The 19735-nt window shown below is 42.5% G+C and overlaps 3 protein-coding genes and 1 long non-coding RNA gene across 8 annotated transcripts in view; 3 read left to right on the top strand and 1 right to left on the bottom strand.

Annotated features, from left to right (window-relative positions):
* The window catches only part of LOC106964208 (uncharacterized), a 9341-nt gene extending 6701 nt beyond the window's left edge, over positions 1-2640 (top strand). The window contains exon 2 of the long non-coding RNA XR_001428345.1: positions 1968-2640. This is a non-coding gene — a long non-coding RNA (uncharacterized LOC106964208). The remainder of the gene's footprint in view (positions 1-1967) is intronic.
* Positions 1-3664, bottom strand: part of homer1b (homer scaffold protein 1b) — a 39187-nt gene extending 35523 nt beyond the window's left edge. Inside the window, exon 1 of one of the 2 annotated variants that reach the window (XM_015059569.1) lies at positions 2812-3664. In XM_015059569.1, the coding sequence (XP_014915055.1) occupies positions 2812-2816 (5 nt within the window). In that variant the 5' untranslated portion in view covers positions 2817-3664. The remainder of the gene's footprint in view (positions 1-2811) is intronic. The other variant, XM_015059568.1, reaches the window with a different exon arrangement.
* Positions 3665-5456: 1792 nt separating this feature from the next.
* Positions 5457-12116, top strand: tent2 (terminal nucleotidyltransferase 2). 4 transcript variants are annotated; one of them, XM_015059580.1, is made up of 16 exons: positions 5466-5584; positions 5703-5751; positions 5864-6018; positions 6386-6493; positions 6555-6777; positions 6864-6978; positions 7060-7148; positions 7213-7270; positions 7686-7752; positions 7839-7915; positions 7995-8123; positions 8222-8265; positions 8401-8537; positions 10002-10093; positions 11094-11173; positions 11274-12116. In XM_015059580.1, exons 3-16 carry the CDS (start codon positions 5900-5902, stop codon positions 11358-11360), a joined length of 1425 nt encoding a protein of 474 aa, XP_014915066.1. In that variant the 5' UTR covers positions 5466-5584; positions 5703-5751; positions 5864-5899; the 3' UTR covers positions 11361-12116. The 4 variants fall into 4 exon arrangements, with proteins under 4 accessions (XP_014915070.1, XP_014915066.1, XP_014915068.1 ...); XM_015059582.1 differs by lacking the exon at positions 5703-5751 and having other exon boundaries at positions 5466-5578; positions 5863-6018; XM_015059581.1 differs by lacking the exon at positions 5703-5751.
* A 63-nt stretch (positions 12117-12179) lies between these two features.
* Positions 12180-18110, top strand: LOC106964201 (cardiomyopathy-associated protein 5-like). The gene is made up of 3 exons (XM_015059564.1): positions 12180-13956; positions 14640-15279; positions 15378-18110. The coding sequence occupies exons 1-3, from the start codon at positions 13850-13852 to the stop codon at positions 18093-18095; spliced, it is 3465 nt and encodes a 1154-aa protein (XP_014915050.1). The 5' UTR covers positions 12180-13849; the 3' UTR covers positions 18096-18110.
* Positions 18111-19735: the final 1625 nt, after the last annotated feature.

Here is a 19735-nt window from a genome sequence, read left to right as displayed (position 1 = left end):
ACACACACACACACACACACACACACACACACACACACACACACACACACAAACACCCACAGTTGCAAACGCACACACGTGCAGCTCTGTTCTGACAACAGGTGCTGCCTGTGGTACCTATTGTGCATCAGGGGTTTGATGCACAGATGTGACTCACAGCATGAAACCAAACAGATTGCACACACATGGCTCCTGTTGTACCTCAGAATGCTGTGCTTTATTTCTCCCTCAGTGTGTCCTCTTTTACCATGCAGCTGGCCCTCTTTTCCAACAAATTGTAACGTGAAACACTTACTTGACTCTCACTTTCCACTTTCCCTTTTCTCCTTCCCTCACCACTAAGAAGCTGCCCTCTTTACCGCGTATTTCCAAAGTTTTAATAAAGCAGTCCTTATTTAAGGTGCACTGAGGTTATTAAAGAGACGCTTTCTGTTGCTTCACCGGCAGGGAATGGCCGGATTACCGCTTCGTGGTCTGATTGCATTTGCAAACAGAAGTGTTGATAGGGATCACCTCCAGCATGTCCTGCACCGCAGTTTCCCTCCCTGCCATTATCAGAGCTCCAACAGGCTTCGTGTTGAGCCACGGGTCTGGAAGTGAAATATGACTCTATCTGCCATTATTACCAGTCAGGCATCCAGGGAACTGAGCCGCAGCTATGTGTGTTAATCTAATCTGCTCCTCTGCATGTATGCGGCGCTTTGCTGAAGTTTTTCAATCCGACTTTTTCATATTTTCTCATGCTAGACAACTCCCCCCCTTCGATGTATTTCACTTTATGTGACAGGACATTTGACGTTTGTGGGTCAAATATGGAGAAGTTGAAATGCTTTTGCAAGTTATACTAAAACACACAGGCTGGCAGCAGCTTAGCGCTTTGGATTCAGTTAACAATAAATTCCACTGTGGATCAATTGAGTCATTGAGTCTGTTGCATAACAGCAAGTTAGTCACCAGCATGGCAGGACCCAGTGGAGAGCTGGAGCTGAGTGGGACACGGCTGAACGATGCGCTGCCCACACCGTAGGAGGACAGCGTGGGCGACCGGGGGTGGGGGGTGATGAGGGGAATAGGAGGGGCTGGCTCTCCAATGTATTGTAAATAGTTAATGCAGGAGTTTTGGCTGACATCTAGAAATCGCTCTGTGGCCGTGCCACATTATTATTAACCTCCTGCTGTGTAATTAATCACAAGGAAGAGCAAGAGACAGCTGTTAATGAACGGCAGGCTGGGTGGAGGAAACGGACCGCTGAGCTCGGGGTTAGGGGGACATGCAAATGAGCAGCCCTCTCTGTGCTCCCTGCATGTGTGAGGCTCACAGCTGATTCACTTATGGGCGCCTGCGGTTGGGGGAGGCGGACGGGGGGACGAGGGGGTGTGCGGCGGCCGCTTGTGCTGCCATAGAGACAGAAAGCGGCTTTCTGTCAGCGCAGAGTGCAGCTCAGGAGCTTCAGCTGACATTCCTCTGCTGCTGACATTATGCTCTTCTCCACGCAGACGAGCAAGAGTAAGGAACAGGATGTACAGCTCGTATCTGAACCATCTCCGAGTGAGAATAGAACAGAGCAAGGATGCCGGTACGTAGATGTGTGCTCGGTTACATAACAGTGTAGAAATAATTGTGCATCATTCCAGTTTCCAAGCAGATATACAGAATTAAAGCTGCTAGCCGGAGCTTTTTCAAAAATCAATCAAAACCTGCTTTAGATGCAGCTTGTCACCCACTGGGCAACATGTCATGGTTATTTTTTTATTTTTATTTTGCTGTACACTGATATTTAATCAAGGTAAAAATCGACCCTTGCAGATATGTCATCGGAGTCACATGACTCTGATGACATCACATAAGGCAACACATCAGAATCCTTTTCAGAACATCAACTTGTATCTTTTTTTTCTTCTTTGTTATGTTTTAATCAGCTTCCTCTTTCAAAGATGTTTACTTGTCGTGTCCTTTTTGGCTGCAGGAAAACATTCAACTCAGATCAGAGAACATCTTCCAACAGTGAAACAGTTTGAGAGGAGGACAAGGACAAACCAAAATAGCCAGATCATATTGTCAAAGATCTTCAGGGATCATTTTGAACCAAGTTGTGATCAGAGCAAAATGCTTTGGGGAGATTCCTTTCATTAACCCTTCATAGCAGAAGTGCTGCGTCACTTCCAGTGATGTCACTGACCCTGGTCTACAAAAATGCACAAAGTTTGTTTATTTTCAGTCAATTTTTGTTTTAATAGTATTTTATAAAATCTTTTACCGGATTTTTTTTTTTATCTTTATTGTACTTTGTCGTTTTTGTATGCCTGTCACTATGGATTAGTGAGGGGAAGAAACGCCAGAAAATATTTTTACAGAGCTATAAGAAAGAATAAACTGTGCTTCATTTTTATGAGGAACTCCAGCTATGAGCACTGGTCAAGAGTCAGCCAAGTAATCATAAAAGTTTGATGGTGAACTACTACCCCAACACTGAACTTCATTTATATATTTATTTTGTATTTTACAGAATTATCGTGTATTTTGTCTCCTTTTCCAATTAATTTGGAGTTTTTTAGTATCACATCAGAGGCCTGAAAGTGATGCCACACTCCTGTCTTCCATATCAAAAATACATCCACCCAAAGCTGTCCAGGAAATGTTAAAGAAAAATTACATTTTTGAAGCACATAAAGGTCCAGTCCATTTGTGCCTTTAGAGGTATCCATGCCAAAGGCTGAACATGTATTAAAATAAATAAATAATAATAATAATAAAAAAAAAACAGGTAAATGAACGCAGCTTGTATAAGGTTGTATATTATCCACACTTACCCCATTGTTGTGGTTGAAATGAAAGGCGACACCTGACCACTGATCGCTTCTCGCTGGAATAAAAAAGCGAATGTGCTGGATGGGCTGCTGCGTATGAAGGTTTTTTTTTTTTTTTTTTTTCCCCACTATCTCTCTCTCTCTCTACACGACAGTCTGCAACGAATCACCGTCGGTGCGTCTACAGGAATGCATTGACAGCTGCTCCATTCCCCCCTTCCTGTGTCACCGCATGAATTCACGCATACATGTCGTGGTGCACATGGCCCGCTGGTCAGATGTTCTCCTCTAGTCGCCTGGTGATGGAGCAGCAGCAGAACAAGCGGCAGCGCGGGGCTGGATCCAGCGCAGATGCTGCTGCTGCTGTTGTCGCTGCTGCTGCTGCTGTTGCTGCTGATGATGATGATGATGGAGAAGATCCCACGGACGCCCCGCTGTTGCTGTGTAAATTACAGATCCTCGCTGGAAGGGTGGAGAAGCCCTGCTGCTGCTCAAACTGGGAAAAGACGATCCTCATTTAGGCAAGAAGACAGCGCGCAGCATCACCGTCCACGTCTGCCCCCACTCTCACTCACTCACTCTCTCCCTCGCAGCCTATTACCACAGACTGGCAGGCTACACCCCCACTCCTGCGCGTTCACGCCGCAGCTACTTCACGCACGCGTTATTAGCGTTTCCTTTTAAAGTTGCCTCCCGATGTCTCTGCAACATCAGTTCACGCTTTCCCCACCTTCCACTGGAACACGAGTGCAAAGTCCAACAGAAGCCCGTGTTAATTTCTCCTGCAGTGTGTTATTGATCCAAGCCCCAACAATCCACAGAGCCCTAATTGCACCCCCCTCCCAAAAAAAAAAAAAAAACCCCCACATCTGGGTGATGCATCCGCTTCCCTCCCACTGCCGACGTCACCACACCATCCTCCGCAGTGACGTTTCTCCGTGCTCAAGGGACTGATGCCATTCGATGCTTTTTGTTGTTTAAAATAAGTTTGTCGAGGTGAAATGGGCTCACTGGGGCTGTCAGGGAGAATGAAAAATACAGAACAACACGACCGAGAAGGCAGTAGTGTGGTCCGAGAGACTAACATCACTCCAGGCTTGTGTTTTGCTCATTTTTTTTTTTTATCTTCCAGCGCAGAGAGATGATCAGTCTTTATGGGTTTTAAATCAGCTAAAAGCATTTCTTTGTTTGTTTGTAAAACTCAGGACACTTTCTCAGCACATACAGAATAGACTCAGGAAGAAGTGGCCATGTTAGTTGCAAATAAATATTTATTTTAGATACAGTTTGTGACTGTCTGAAGCAATCACATTATTATAATAAAGGCAAAAAACAACAACAAAAAACATGTGCCTTTATATCATCACAATACCTAATTTATCTGTTAAATGATCAAGCATAAAACATCCTTTTTCTTCTGGGTCACCAATAATCTCATGGTTTAACACATAATTTTGGAAATTGAATGTACTTTCTGTGGTCAATATCAATCTCCTCTTTATTGAGCTGGTAAAGAAAAAACAATTATTAATCATGTCCAGGACGTCTGATGAGCTTTTCAGTGGAATAACTTTCTGAAGTCTGGGAGGGAGGAGATTTAAAACTGGATCTTCTGTTCATTGCAATGGAGGAGAGATAAGCTGATAGCAGCCGTGGTGATTTTACTGAACTTATCTGATTTACGGCCCACATGCAAATCAAACTGATTTGTATATTTTCAGAATACCTGTCTAACACTGCAAGCAATATGTTAAAGGGTGTACAGACAGTCCTGTAAGGATGTGCGTTAAAAGGATTCTGCTTATTTATATTAGCGGTAGTAAACTGGGGCACACAGGCTGCAGGTTACTTTGACCACTTCCACTAACTTTCTGTCCCAACTTGGAAAGGGTCAACAACGATAACCAATCAGAGTACGGATTATGTAGTACTTACGTACTTTTTATTTCTAATATTTCAGCCTTTCTTGGTCCTTTGAGTAAATGTTGGCTGGATATTAATAAGGAAATTCCACTGGATGTCTGCAATAAAATCAAAACTTTTGGCGTATAAAATAATTACAAGGAGCTTTGAGATAAACCAGGCACATAATAATCACTCCATGTTTGTTAAATGTCTGGCCATAAGGAAAATAAAGGATCCCCATATTCTGGTGCTGCTTTAGAATGAATTTGTCCAACACCAAGCCTTTTTGTTTGTTATTTCTTTAAAATTATGTATTGCGTATACCATGCAATAAAGAATTGCATGGTATATGTAACAGAAATACTGTTAAAAATAACAGATTTTACATTAAGACCAAATTTGTCAGTAATAAAAATACATAATATTGTACAGTCATTAAAATTACCAGTAATTATCAAGTTAATGCAAAAAATAAAAATAAACATAATAAAAAAAATTTAAAAAAATAATAAAATATTAAGCTGCTCAACATCTCTAGAAAATAATGTTAAAAGCCACATATTTATAGAAGCAGAAGTTAAAATAAATAAATAAAAAAGCAGGCCAATTACAGAAACATAGCTGGCCAATGGCTGATCTCTCATGATCTGATTAGAAGAATATTTCTGACTCCTGAGCGCATTTTATTGGAGATGCATTTCTAATCTCAATCCCTGTTTACCCCCTTTCAGCTTAGTTTTCAGGTACATTTTTTCAATTAAAATAAACACACGTCTCCTTTAAATCTATTTCAGTTACGTCATCAGATGAACGCGGAAGTTCTTCAGCAGGTTAGATTTGTTTACATGTGATCTGGACTTAAGTGTTACAGGTAAGTGTTACAGGAAGTATGAGTGTGGAAAACTAAATGTTTTTAAACATTTAGTGACAGATTAGCTTTGATGCACTCCTCTCCTACATCTCATTCAGTTTTTCTTTCTTTCTTTCAGAGGCCAGTTAGCTTCACAAACACAGGCAGGGCGAGTTTCGGTTTCCTAGGTATCATATCTTTTTGCTTTCTCAGAGTTGACTACAATTAGACATGTTCGGGCTTTTCCTCAGCCTCAGTTGATTCCGTTGGTTGTTTTGTGTGTTCTCTCTAAAACTTCAGCAAAGTTGATGTTGGAGCTCAGTGGAGTTCGTCGGCATGTTTCACCGCAACAAGATTCTTTCGCGGCGGGGAGCCTCCAGTAATACGCCGTACCCTCCGCCACGAGCCCCCTGGTATTTTGACTACCAACACGGAGAACCTGAAGCTGCTAACAGGTGAGCCCAACGTAGGGAAACGCTGAACAGGTTCAGAGTACAATTGTTTTCCCACTGTTGTCTAAGTTATCCAATCGATTTCCCATTTCCTACAGTGTGTTTCTTTATAGGTTACAGATGGCAAACAGATAGCTTCCCATATTTGGCGTCGTATGTTTACCCATCACTTGTGCACAATCTTCAACCAGGGGTCTTTACTAGCACACACATCCAAATATGGATGTGATTCACTGTCTGTCTTGTTTTGCACCACAGAGCCAAAAACAAACAAAAAAAGTGACACTTTCACTAACCCCTCACATGTACAGTTATTTTGTTTGATATTTTATGCTCTGAATAATAATTTATCCATTCTCTTTTTTTTCAGCTTTAATGTTCTCAACATAGTGGAGTTGCCTCCTTATACATGGCAGCCTGCAACGCCCGTCTTTGCAGCCTTACCTCCACCCCCAGCCGGTGTAAACCACGGGCGCAAGTAAGTATCATTCGTTTAGAAGTGAATGACCTCTGCCCATGCTGACCTCTGCTTCTTGCAGGAGGCACTATAACGAGCACAGTGCTCGTGCTGTCAAACGCCAACGCCTCAACCCGTCTCCGACCTCCTCTCCAACATGGATTCCTCATAGTAACCTGGCAGTGGGAGAGCCCTCAACGTTCGCCCCAGTGGGGTCTGAACGCTTTCATTCCAGACCTCCGAACACAGAGGTGCTCACCGAACCACAAAACCTAACGAGCCTTCGGGTCTTCGTCAAGGACAAGGTAGACCTGACCTTTGTAAAGTCTGGAGGTGTTTCCGTTGAGAAATGATTAGTCTCGGTTAATGTCGAATGTGTTTGTGCGTCCAGCTGAGCGGTCAGATGGTGGACCTGTTTGAGGCCTGCCAGCAACAAATTTCAGATCTGGACAGGAAGGAGGCGTGTCGAGCTCGGCTACAAGTTGACATCCAGAAACAATTCCCAGGTTTGGTTCAAATGGATTTAATAGTCTTCCTCGTACTTTGTCGTTGTCTTTTTTTTTTTTCATTAATTGTGTTTTTGTCAGAGTCGCGGTTGTACCTGACCGGATCTTCGATGAGTGGACTGGGTTGCCGGAGCAGCGATGCCGACCTCTGTCTTGTGGTCACGGGAAATGTACGTTTGCATCAACCTTACGTTGTTTGTTTTGATCCAAATGACAAATCATTTCCTGTTTCAGAGACGCCCCCATCCAATGGATGTCCTTTGTCAACTCCAAAGGGATTTCAGGTCTCTCTGTAAGGCAATATAATTTTACATTTTGTTCTAAAACCATCTTGTCTTTCTTCTGCAATCTTTTAATTTTACATTACCTACTGTATTTCTTCAGCGCCTTACCAAAATATTTACCCCCCACTTGAACTTTTTCCACATTTTGTAAGGTTACGTTCTCAAGACCTTATGTGATATTGACCATAAAGTATTGAGTGGATCTGCTGTGGAATTCAAAATGTTTCACAAATAAAATATGAAATGTCTCCACTTTTATATTCACTATCCTTCTTCTCTGATACTTTGAACTGATTAATGTTTTGAACTGATAGGTGAGATATTTTAAAGATCACTAGGAGGAGCTGTTCACCTAGTTTAAAGTTTCAAGTACTTTGAGGTTCTCACATCTGTAAGTCTCGTGATCTCTGTTTTGACGTGCAGCGTATTTGGTGAGGATTCAGCTGATTAAAGCTAAAGTTCCCATCCTCAAGTTCAAAGAGAGAGGCAGGTAGGAGGCGTAAGTTACTTGCTCGTGTTTGCGTCACACTTTGATCCTGAATGAGCTTATGTCCATCCTAATCCTCCCCACGTTAGTTTTCTGGAGTTCGACCTGAATGTGAACAACACGGTGGGCATCAGAAACACATTCCTGCTGAGAACCTACGCTTACGGTGGGTGAAGTGGTCAGCCGTGCCTTTTGTGACTGGGAAAGCGTCGCTTGGCTAACTGTGTCCGCGTTGACTCCTTCAGCCGACGTCCGGGTTAGGCCCCTGATCCTGGTCGTGAAGAAGTGGGCGCGGCACCACCAGATCAACGACGCCAGCAAAGGGACGCTGAGCAGCTACACGCTGGTGTTGATGGTCCTTCACTATCTCCAGAGTCAGTGAAGCCGCACATGCAGAAAAAGCCGGCGTTTGCTTTGTCCTTTCAGACAAAAGGCCCGCTTTAACTTCTACAACGTCTTGTTTTCTTACCAGCTCTTGAACAACCTGTCCTCCCATCTTTTCAAAAGACTCACCCTGTAAGTTTGAAGTGCGTATTTGTCAGCTCTTGAGTCTAGTAAACTCAAATTAAGTCATGTCGATGTATTTACATAAGCGGGTTATGTCTAGGTTTTAGCTGTGACCCTCTTGTCCTGCGTCCTGATTTTTTTCAGGAGTGTTTTGATCCGCTCATGGACATAGACGAGGTTCCAGACGGACCCAGACACGTCCGGCCCTATACCTCAACAAACCAGTCGTCTCTGGGCGAGCTGCTGCTGGGCTTCCTCAGATACTACGCCACGCGGTTCAGGTATCGGAGCTGAAGTGAGGCTCATGGACCCCGTGCTCATTTTCTCGCTCCCGTTCCTCATCTCGTTCTTCATCTCTCCCTGCCAACTTTCTCCTCCCCTCTCGACTCTTCCGTCTGTCCTCATCTTCCTGCATCCTCCTCTCTGGTTTTATGTTTCTGGCTGAGGGGCAGCAGCAGGTGGGACCTTTGGCCTTATACAGCACCAACATGACATAGACGATCCGTGTATTTGCAGAATGTGCCAAGCCAGGTTTGAAAAGTTGAACTAAAAACCTGCTGCATGACCACACATTGATTGGTGTTTGTACAGGATCAGAACAACAAATATAACAATTTACTGTAACCTCTGTTAAAGACGTACATAAATAGCAACCTTTAAATAAACGTTCATACTGAAAGATTTAGAAAATCCTCCTTAAATTTGAGAGCATTCGTTGTTTTGCGTAAAGACCCAGTGCTAAAAAAATTTATTCGTTTTTACATCAGTAGCGTTGATGTTAGTACTTCACACACCCTCTGTTACCTGCAGGATGGTACTTGATCTTTTCCTTTAACTTCTCTCCAGATCAACCAGTCCTGCATCGTTTCTTCTGTTTTCTGTTCGTCAGCTTTCTACAGGATTTAGGTCTGAGCTGTAGGGACTAGGATGCTCATTAGAGAAGGTTCATTTTGTTTCTGCTGATTTGGTCATTTGTTTTGATCAGTTTTATTCTCATTTGACCAAAGCACACAGCTCGAGTTAAAGTGCCGGTAAAGTTTTGCAGGCTTGCAATCAAGTGTTTGGCATGTGAACAACGAGTCTTTGCCTCACTTTTCTAACAGTGGGCAATGGGAATTTTTTATTTTTTTAAAAATCATTTTTTTCCACATACTTCAGTCCTAACCTGGCCTTGTTTGTCACAGTTTAGGTTATTTTAAGCTTTTTAATTAATTGAGTATATATTTTCCATACCCATTTCCTGACTTATAGACGTCAACACACATTTTCCTGACTTGAACGGCACATTCCCTTTTCTTTCCAACCTTTAAGAGTGGTTTAAAGAAGAAAGACCTCTTTGTCCTTTCATATTCACACATTAGGTTATGGAGTCCCTAGAAACCCTGATCAGTTCAACGTTTAGGCAAAATTTAACAAAATGGTTCAATAACATTTATTTTGTGGGGGGGAAAAAATACATTTCTTTCTTAATGTCATTTGTTTTCCCTAATGAGCAAATTTACTCCATTTGAAGGTTGGATTTTCAAACCTTTTCAGTGCGAGATCATTCTGCTGAAACAGAAGATGAAGTGAGGCGCATGGCACCTTTTTAATTTTTATGCAGTTGAAAGAAGCTAATGTGAACCTGGAGAGTTTGACCGTCTGCAGACCTCATAGTCCGCTAACCGATGCTGAATGATGACGACCGTTGCCTCGGTGCCAGATCGGCTCTAACAGCAGCCATGTTGTGATTTGATGTGTTGCAGTTGGGACAAGCAGGTGATCTCTGTGCGCCAGGCCACAATTTTGCCCAAGACCAACTCTAAAGAGTGGAGAAACAAATTCATATGTGTGGAAGGTAAACGTTTACATGGCCGTGCCGAGCTGCGGGCATCACGACTAGAGATGAATTTCAAACCCGACATTTTATTTCTGATGCTTTGCAGGCTAAAAATGCAACTAAATCCAAAAATCTCTAGACCTCGTAGGTATCCAGACAGAACTGAACTCCAGAAATGTTCTTTGTCAATTTTCTGTTTGTTTAATTATTTAAAAGTTCAACATTTCAATTAGAATAACATCAAAAAGTAAATTTCATTCCAGTACTTTGTTTCAAAAAGTAAAAATCTTTTGTTTTATCCACATTTATCTGACACAGAATCTCCTGTTAACTTTGGTGGTTTCATCTTTATAGGTAAAGAAAACCCAAAATTTAGTTTCTGAGGAAATTACTGGATAACATTTGAGCAAATAAAGGACTTTCTGATACAGAAATCTTAAATTATGGCCTAAACAATCACGAGGAAGACTAGTGACTTGATCGTTGTGACGAAGAGCGAGTCACAACATGTCATTGCATAAAATGGCTGTTTTATAATGTAGTATCTAAGCAAATTAATAGAAAATTATGTGGAGGAAAAACATTTGTTATGCCTTAGCTGTAACCTGAAAGTAGTTTGCACTGACTGGAATAAAGGAACCTTTAGATGATGATTTATTGGAATAAACCTGTACTTTAATAAATAGTCAAATAAAGCAAAGACAGATTTGTCAACATTTATGCATGAGACTTTTGTCTCTGAACATTATTAGATTTTTTTCTTATTAAAGTGCATTAAACTGTAGTATGACATTTTAGTTACCATGCATTTATGAATAAAAAAAAAAATCTAACTATTTAGTATTTAGATCTGCAGATCACCAGTCAGAGCTGACTCAACATAAACAAAGTGACCCAGATTAGAAACATTGCAAAGAACCCAACATGTGTCTACAGAAGCATCACTACGACATCTGTTTTATATATATATATATATATATATATATATATATATGAACAGTAAATCTGTCTGTTTCAGAGCCATTCGAGGGGAGTAATGTTGCCAGAGCCGTCCATGAAAAGATTAAGTTTGATGCCATTAAAAAGTGCTTTTCTGAGGTAGATAACATTAATCAGGACTCCTTAAATTGTTCTCTGTTCTTAACCACATTCCTGATCTATCTCTCCTCTCTCTCTCTCCTTCTCTCTGTCTGCTCAGTCGTACCAGATGCTGAACGAGAGGAAGGACCTGGCCTCCATCCTGGCGTTGAGAGCCATCATCAACGAGGAGTTGGCGAGGAGATGAGCTGACTGGCCTTTCGATGAAAAACATCGGTGTTGTACAGAGGAAAGTTTCAGCAGCGCAGACTCAGAGAGAGGAGGACTGAATGGTTTTAACGGTTGAATGTTTTTGCCGCCACGTTTGTGCAGTTTCTGATGCTACTGTTATCACAGCAAAAAGACACTAAACATCGAGTGAAGGTAAACCAGAACACATGAAGGCAACGTCCAGTTGCTAAAAATGGAGAATCAGAGCAAGATAACCGTTTTTTTTTATATATATATATACAGCTGCTATTTTTTTGGTTTCCTGGATGGAAATGATATTTTCTCTCATGTAAGAAGGGCTTAAGTGGAAGGTTTAACGTTGTCTTCTCTTCTGAGCTTATCCTGTTTTTGCAGCAGTTCTCAGCGTCATCCTTCTGAGTACAATTATTTGAATCTGCGTTATGCCGACGATTTCTATAACTTGGTGATGTCGAAGCCTGTTTTCTATTTTTATAAGCCAACGTCGACATTGTTGTGTTTTTCCTGCTATAAGTTAATGATGCCCTGCGTTTTCTCCTGAGCTCTTCTGTGATGTTTGAGGTAAAACGACCACAAAGTGCTCATCATCGAAACTGTTCTGGATTTTACGGTTCTTAAGGTTGTGGCTCCTCGTGTGTGTCTTTCTCTTCCAGCTGTCGTCAAGGGTTTGAGTCTCAGATACTTTCTAGATTTTTTGGGACAAACACACCAGTTTACATTTTAAAGAATTTGAATATAAATATTTCTTGCTGTTTGATTTTGTTATTGCTTTTGATTTCCATTTTTCCGGGGAGCAAAAGCGCATTTGTGTTTTGTGGAATTTTATTGTTTATTTAAAAAAAAAAAAAAAAAAAAAATCTCCCAGGACATATAAATTAGTTTGTTTTGTATAAACTATAACTATGTTAGTAGAAGTGCCAAAAATCAATTTGATACCTTTGTGTATTTCACCAACTAGATAGATGCTGATGCAAAGTTGCTCAATCTGGTTTCCACAAAATGGGATGACTGTATAAAGTCAAAATAAAAAATATATATATCATTACAGTGATAAGAAAAAGTGATTTTTTTATCTTCTCAACCACAGCTCCAGACTACATGGGGACATCTTAACAAAACCAGGCTACTAAACACACGACATATAGATATTTATAGATATAATTTGATAATGACCCACCTTAAACAGGTAATTTAATGGAAACATTGCAGCTAAGCTAGCCTACAAAGTGCCATGAAAATTTATTTTTTAAGTTTTTGGCAACAAACATTTTAGATCATTAAATACATGTTAATATCTGACAGATAACACAGTAGATGCACAAAACAGTTTTAAATGAGTATTTTTGTTTAAGTATACAAATCTCCCCAATCTAGCAGTTGTGATAACTCTCAATGAGTCTCAATAAGTCTTATAGGGTAGAATATTACCCTTTATTGTCCACAGTAGGGAACTTGACAGGCGATCAAAACATGTAGATAAGCCAACGGTCACAAGCTGATGCTGATCCTTCAGGTTTTTCTTTTGAGGAACCAAGTCCATGGCTCCATCTGCTACCAGTCAGTCATGTTTGAATATTTGAATATAAATTTGAGATGAACCTTTATGTTCTCTTTGATCACCATTGGTTTTGGCTGTAGAACACATCAATGCTGATCTTAATTGAGGCCAGAGGTGCTTTAGATATTGTTTTAAGTTCTTTTGTAATATCCTGGAGAAGTTGTAGACGCTCTCTTGGCGAGCTTGATAAATATCAACTGGTCTCAACTCCATTAAAATGCATCAAAGTTTTTCACTGTAACTTGACAAAAGGTGACAAATTTAAAGGGTTATGAATACTTTTGCATGGTGCTGTGTGTCTGAGGAAAGGCAATCTTATGAGTCATCATCTGTCGAGTTAGTTCAGGCAGTTAGCTGATTGTTTCTACTTACGGTGGTTTGACAGCTTATTAAACCTAATTTTATGGCTCCAGCATAGTGCCAGCTATGCTAGGTGGCAGATATGTTACAAAACATGTGTCTGCTTTTGAGAAGTACCCCATCTCACCAGCAGCAAGGGACCAGAGGTACAGTTTCAGCACAAAGGCTATTTATAACTTGGCCAACGGGGGGTTTTGAATTTAAAGCTGCATTACCTCTGTTGGCCATGAGCCACTGGACCTCACAAGGGTGCAGCGTCATAAAAGACTTGTTCTACCATCTGAAAATCTGGGACTCTCCTTCAAGCCACCTGCAGGTGTGCTTTTCTTAATTAACTAATTAATTACAGCCTTTCTTTATGTCTCCTTTGGCCCTCTCTTATCTACACTCCCCTGTTCTCATACCCCACGCTATTTCTGTCCCTCTCTGAGTCAGAGACGAAGCTCACAACTTTGAATGACACAAACAGACAGACCTCTGTCTCCCAATTCGGAATAACTCTAGTCTAAAACACACAAAAACCAAACCTCGGAGGGCTTAAAGCAAGAGATCCAAAGAAAATTACCAAAATGGAGGAATCTGAAAGTCTGGACTCTGAAATGACTGAGCTGCAGGAGTTTCAGGATGAAGCTCTCAGCCAGGATGATGAAGACGAAGTGGAAGAACTCCAGAACAGGTACTTTTTCAGCTGTATTTACTTGCTGACAAACCTCACCAATAGGTCACTTAGTTTTTGTGTTGAGAGGTTTCTCCTATCTTTGCAGATGAGACATTGGTGTTTTCAATTTGTTACACATTACTGTGTAATGTGTAACAACACCAGTGTCAGCAACACCGACTCACCCCAGTGTTTCACCTTTCATTTATCATGCTTTGAGCTGACTTTGCCTTGTCATAAATAGTGGAAGACATTGGCTTGTTGGGTGTATCTGAGAAAGCCAGGTATCTCTTCTCGAACATTACATGAATGACGTTTTGTGGACGTCACCTTACCGTAACCCAGCAAGGGGCGAGGTGTATTCATAGCCCAGGGGACAGCTCAGGGTGCAGGATTTTTGTAGTACCGCTCACTTTGGCAGCCTGGCTCTGGACATTTGACCCAACACAGCAGCTCTACAATGCTTGAGTAATCCTCTTAAGAAGCAAAATTATGCGCTACCTAGTTTTCACCTCATATTTGTCAAGCTGCAAGACATGAATCCAGCTCAGTGTTGCTCAAATGTGTTTTGATTTGATTCATTAGTTTGTTCTCTGCTCGGATTTCCAAGAGCAGAGCCAGAAAGATCTCCTCTTGCACTTGAATGGCACAAACAGCCTGCTCTCCCGCCTCTGACTCTGTCCGTTTTTCTCTTTTTCAAGTCTGCGAGAAGTCATCCAGGACCAGTCAGTGAAGCCCAAACTCCAGTGCCTCATGGTGGACCCGTCCTTTTCCATGGTGACAGTTCAGAGTGAGGACAGCGGTATCGTTTGGGAGACGGCCTCCAGCCGTTGCTCTACACCCTGGGCATCTGAGGCGAGCTCCACGTCTGAGGCTTACAGCATGGAAGGTTCTGGAGGTGCGGGGAAGATCACCATTGTCTTCGATGAGGACAAAGTGGTCCGCAGGAGGACGAGATCCGGGGCAAGAAGCAGCAGGTTGGGAGACCGGTTAAGCCGACCTGGTAGTTCAAGGTCAGCTTCGGCTTTGGGAGTAGAGAGACCAGAGATGGCGGAGGTTTCACTCCCTAACATCAAAGAGGAGAAAACACCAACAGAGGAAGATTTGGAAGAGATAAAATCCAAAGATCAGCAGCTGTTCAGTTTGATATCTGAAGGATATGAGATTCTCAACATCAGAGTGCCGTCCAAACTTCCCACTGTGGATGAGGAGGAGACTACAGACCTGCAGGATAATTTGTCTTATCTAGACCAGACTCCGAAGATCAGGTCCAGAAACCAGCATGACTGGGCACATCACAGGGACCAGCTGGAAGCAGAGCAGACACCTGATCATGCTGAGGTAAGTAGCTGAGATATTTTTATCTTTGCTTTATTCATGCTGCGGATCTAAACATGAGGAAGTATTTCTGTGTTTGAGTCGTCTTAATCTCTCCATAGGCCTCAAAAGAAACTTTGCAGCCATCGCCGGACAAACTGCTTGGATCCACAACATCAGAGACAGAGAGCACTGCTGACATCGACTACATCGAAAAGTTCACCCTTTTGGATGTGGGGATACCTGGAGAGGAAGCTCCACAGCTACAGCAAGAGGAAGAGAAGTCGCCTGCAAAAGCCCAAACGGAGCAGCAGGAAACCTTAAAGGAGGCAACCGAGGATGGTGCCTCTGTGTCCGAAGACTCTTTTGTGTTTGTCACAGATGCTGACATAGTTGAGGAACACCTGGATGAGGTCTTCTATGGAGAAGGACCTCCCATAGAGGCACTGAAGGAGAAGCAGGAAGGCATTGAAAGGATGAGATCAAGACGTGAGAGCCAGCGATCAATGGTGGATGGTGGTTTGGTGCTGTTTGAAAGTGAAGAGACCACTCTCACTCCTATTTTTATCTCCCCGGGGCCCCCCAAGATCATTGACCCCATTCTCCTGGAGGAGCCCACTGCCATGTCTTTCATGTACTCGGACCTCTACGAGGATGCTGTGGGGGAGAAAAGAAGGAGTGACGAGGAGTACTCGGAGGCGGAGAGTGTGGCGTCTGAGAAATCCTACAAGAGGCGGCTGTCAGATTCAGATGAGGCGGATGGGTACCTGGAGAAGTTCAGGCTGAAAGATGAAACACCAGCGGTGGACCTTCAGTCAGAGTCATCAGAGGATAAGGCTGGGGGGAGGATGATGTGGCCACAAAGTAAGTTTGAAATGACAGGATGCTTAATCAAAGCAGCAAAAGATGAAGAAGAGGCAGAAATTATAAAAAGCAATGAAGTGAAGATACAGGAGGGGAGTGAAATACTGAAAGAGAAAGAGGAACATCAAACAGAAACAGAAGAAAAACAATCATCAGTGATACTTCATGATGAAGGTTTAGGGGAAATCCCAGAAGAGCCATGCCAGGAGACTAAATCAGTGGATCAGAAGGAGAGTAAACAAGAGGAACAGGTAGTGGAGCCAAGCACAGAAAAATCAATCGAAACTCCTCAGATGGAAACAAAAGTAGATGAAATCTCACAGGGCAGAGATGAGACGGTCACTGAGCAAAGTTTTTCTGAAACAGAACCGCCATGTGAGCCACAAATAGAGGTTGAAAACGTGTCTGGGCTGTTTGAGGTGACACCAGACACGACAGCGTCGACTCTACCTGAGAGCAGAGAGGATCCTCCGGCCAGCACCGAACCCACTGTACTGACAGAAACCAGGGAAAGGAGCCCGTTTGAAGAAGGAGCCCCTGTTGAGTCAACAACGGGGGCTGCTGATGAGAAATACCCACCTGAAGTAGCAGCAGCTGAAGTGAAAGAAACTGGAGACGCAGCACTCGCCTCAACTGAACTCCTCACAGAGTCAAAGGCATCTTCTGAAGTACCTGTGCATGAGGACAAAGAAGCAGTGTCTGCAGATGCGGCCCCTCTAGGAGTCATCACTGACTGCGACTGTGCAGTACAAACAGTGGAGGAGGTGATGGAGAAAGCAATGAATGACGAAGAGATCCACAACCAAGTTAAGACTGATGTACAGGAGGTCATGGAGGCGATACTGCTTGCTCCTGAGGCAGAAGATCATCTCAAGCCCCTAACAGAGGAATCTTCTGAGCAGAGCAAGCCTGCAGCTGCTGATCTGGAGTCAGGAGTTGAAACTGAGACTTCAGGGGAAATAGCCCAACCTGCAAAGCCCAAAGAAACCAACAAACATCACCAGACGCAGCAAGACAACACAACTGACTGTGAATCAGACAACCTGCGACAAACAGCAGAACCCACAACTAGATTGTCTGGAGAAGACTCAAAGACCTGTGTGCAGGACGTAGTGAACATAGGTGATGAGTTAATCCTCCTTGTTCCCAAAGGACAGGCTGTAGAGATGGACATACAGATTGATAAGTGGTCAGAGGACATTATTAAAGAGACGGTTTCTACTCCTGAACCTGACATCTCATCTGAAATTCAGGCACCGAGGCCTCAAGTCGAGGAAGAGCCAATAGTCACAGAAATAGAAGAACTTTCCAGTAATGAGTTGGACTTGAAGCCTTTAGCACCTGCACCTGCAGAAGAAGCCAGCACTGAGGAGCTGGAGACTCAAGAGGACAAACTCCCTTACTCCCTGCTGAGAAGCTTCACTCCTCAGGAGGATTTATCCGAGCTTCGTGGAGATGATGTACATGCAGAAGAATCAGAACAAAAAACAGACCGATGGGAGGTGGAGGACAAACCAGAAATAAACCTTCCTAAAGAGGAAGCAGAGCCATGTCTTGATTTGCACAGTGAAGATGCAGAACAAATTAAGGAGGAAAGTGACACAGTTGTTGTTGAAAGTAAGGAAGAAGCGCTGGATGACTTTGGATATGAAATGATCGGAGAGGAAGATGCAAAACATATTCTTGAATCTGCGAACCAGACAGAACAAGATGATGAGTCCCATCAGAGACCTGAGGAGAAGATGGAGACGGAGGTAGAGAAGGACGAGCTCAATGAGGCAGATTATGAAATTATTGATGCAGAGGAGGAGAGTAAGGTCCGCCTGGCTGCTGAGCTGCAGGGCATGGACTGGTTCTGTCGCACCTGTGGATGTCTGCTGCTAGAGGACCAGTGCAAATCTGCAGAACATCTCGACCACCAGGTCTGCTCAGTGGAAAAGGCCTATGAGGATGTCAAGGTAAGTGAAAGGGGTTAAACCGTGGATATGAAGTTATTTCGGGTTAGATTTACATTTTCTACTTTTTGACAGCAGGAAGACAAAAGACAGAAAGTGACCAGATTACTTCAGATTTCCTTCATTAACATGAATCCATGCAATGTAATAAAAAATAATAACTAGGCTACAGGGGGCTGCACAGTGGCACAGTTGGCAGCACTGTTGCCTTGCAGCAAGAAGGTTCTGGGTTCTATTCCTGGCCTGGGGTCTTTCTGCATGGAATTTGCATGTTCTCCCTGTGCATGCATGGGTTCTCTCCTGATACTCCAGCTTCCTCCCACAGAGCAAAAACATGACTGTCAGTTTAATTGGCCTCTCAAAATTCTCCCTAGGTGTGTGTGTGTGTGTGCATGGTCGTTTGTCCATGTCTGTCTCTGTGTTGCCCTGCGACAGACTGGCAACCTGTCCAGGGTGTACCCCGCCTCTCGCCCGGAACGTTAGCTGGAGATAGACACCAGCACCCCTCCTAACCCCACTGAGGGACAATGGTGTTAGAAAATGGAAGGATGGATGGAATTAGGCTACATGAATCAAACTGGCCAATCAGAGGAGAGTTTGTTGGATTGTGAATAGAGATTCTACAATCTGGATTTTTTTTTTTTTTTTTTTTTCCCACATATCTGGTTACTTTGTAAACTCAAAGTAAAAACCTAACAGCTCATATCTCACATATCAGTCAAAGTGTTTTGCCCAAATTAGGATTTGGATTAATAATTTTGAATGTTTTTAATGTTGTGTATGTGCAGGTATGTGACTCTTTTACAATAACCAGAACACTGGAGATCTCTTCAGTTATTTTTTTTCGTTAATGTTTGTCCACATCCATCAGTACTCGACATACAACTTTCCCAGGATTTGCTATATGTTAAACTCCAATTGACTTAGTTTAAAACATTTAAAACTATAGCTAAAACTAGCAAATTAATTTAATGCAAACAAATGACAATTCTAGGTGGATTAAATTTTCTTTTTACAACCTTTGTTTATTTGAAAAGAGTGATAAAAGGTAACTTGTTTCTAGTGGAGGTTCTGGCTATGGTGTTTAATCTTCCAGTTGTTGTTTTTTTCTACAGAATCCCACAAAAATATATATTTTTTCCCTTCAGTGTCAGCTCTGCACAATTTGCTCTTTATTTAAAAATGAATGTGGCCCATTGTGGGAATAGTCCTCTTGCAACCAATAGATTGTGGGTTTGATTCCAGTTTCCTCCTCTGCAACATGAGAAAGTGCCTCAGGGCAAGGCACTCAGCACCCAGATTGCCTGCCAATCTGTGCATTAGTCTATGAACGTGTGCATTTGTGAGTGTGGATGTAAATGCAGCTCCACTGCTTAGGTACTTTAAGTGGTGAGCATATTAGCTCTTTCTGGCTTCTCTCAATGTAAAGTTAAAATAGTCAACAGGGCACCTTAAGCCCACAGCTGCAAACTGAGTTCAGCAAAACAAGCTCTCTTCTGATTGGTCAGCTGCTATCCAATCAGTTCAAGGTGTTTATATTGTAGACTGGAAACTCAACAGGCACACGCAGAGAGCGGTTGAGTTTTATGTACAATCTAGATGATTTTGCATTGGAAATAAAAAAAAATAATAAAATAATTCTTATATTGTCCAAACTTTCC

This window comes from Poecilia latipinna, unplaced genomic scaffold (assembly GCF_001443285.1).
Source record: "Poecilia latipinna isolate Pla-1442-1.1 unplaced genomic scaffold, P_latipinna-1.0 Scaffold1639, whole genome shotgun sequence".
Taxonomy (NCBI): domain Eukaryota; kingdom Metazoa; phylum Chordata; class Actinopteri; order Cyprinodontiformes; family Poeciliidae; genus Poecilia; species Poecilia latipinna.
This window is presented reverse-complemented; position numbering and strand designations above follow the sequence as displayed.

Bases quoted from the DNA above. Each gene is read 5' to 3' on its own strand.
- tent2 (XM_015059582.1), top strand. From the start codon at position 5,900: ATGTTTCACCGCAACAAGATTCTTTCGCGGCGGGGAGCCTCCAGTAAT. The intron at 6,494-6,554 runs GTAAGTATCATT...TGCTTCTTGCAG, and splicing joins GGTGTAAACCACGGGCGCAA to GAGGCACTATAACGAGCACA. The intron at 11,174-11,273 runs GTAGATAACATT...CTGTCTGCTCAG, and splicing joins TTAAAAAGTGCTTTTCTGAG to TCGTACCAGATGCTGAACGA.
- LOC106964201 (XM_015059564.1), top strand. From the start codon at position 13,850: ATGGAGGAATCTGAAAGTCTGGACTCTGAAATGACTGAGCTGCAGGAG. The intron at 13,957-14,639 runs GTACTTTTTCAG...CTCTTTTTCAAG, and splicing joins GTGGAAGAACTCCAGAACAG to TCTGCGAGAAGTCATCCAGG. The intron at 15,280-15,377 runs GTAAGTAGCTGA...ATCTCTCCATAG, and splicing joins AGACACCTGATCATGCTGAG to GCCTCAAAAGAAACTTTGCA.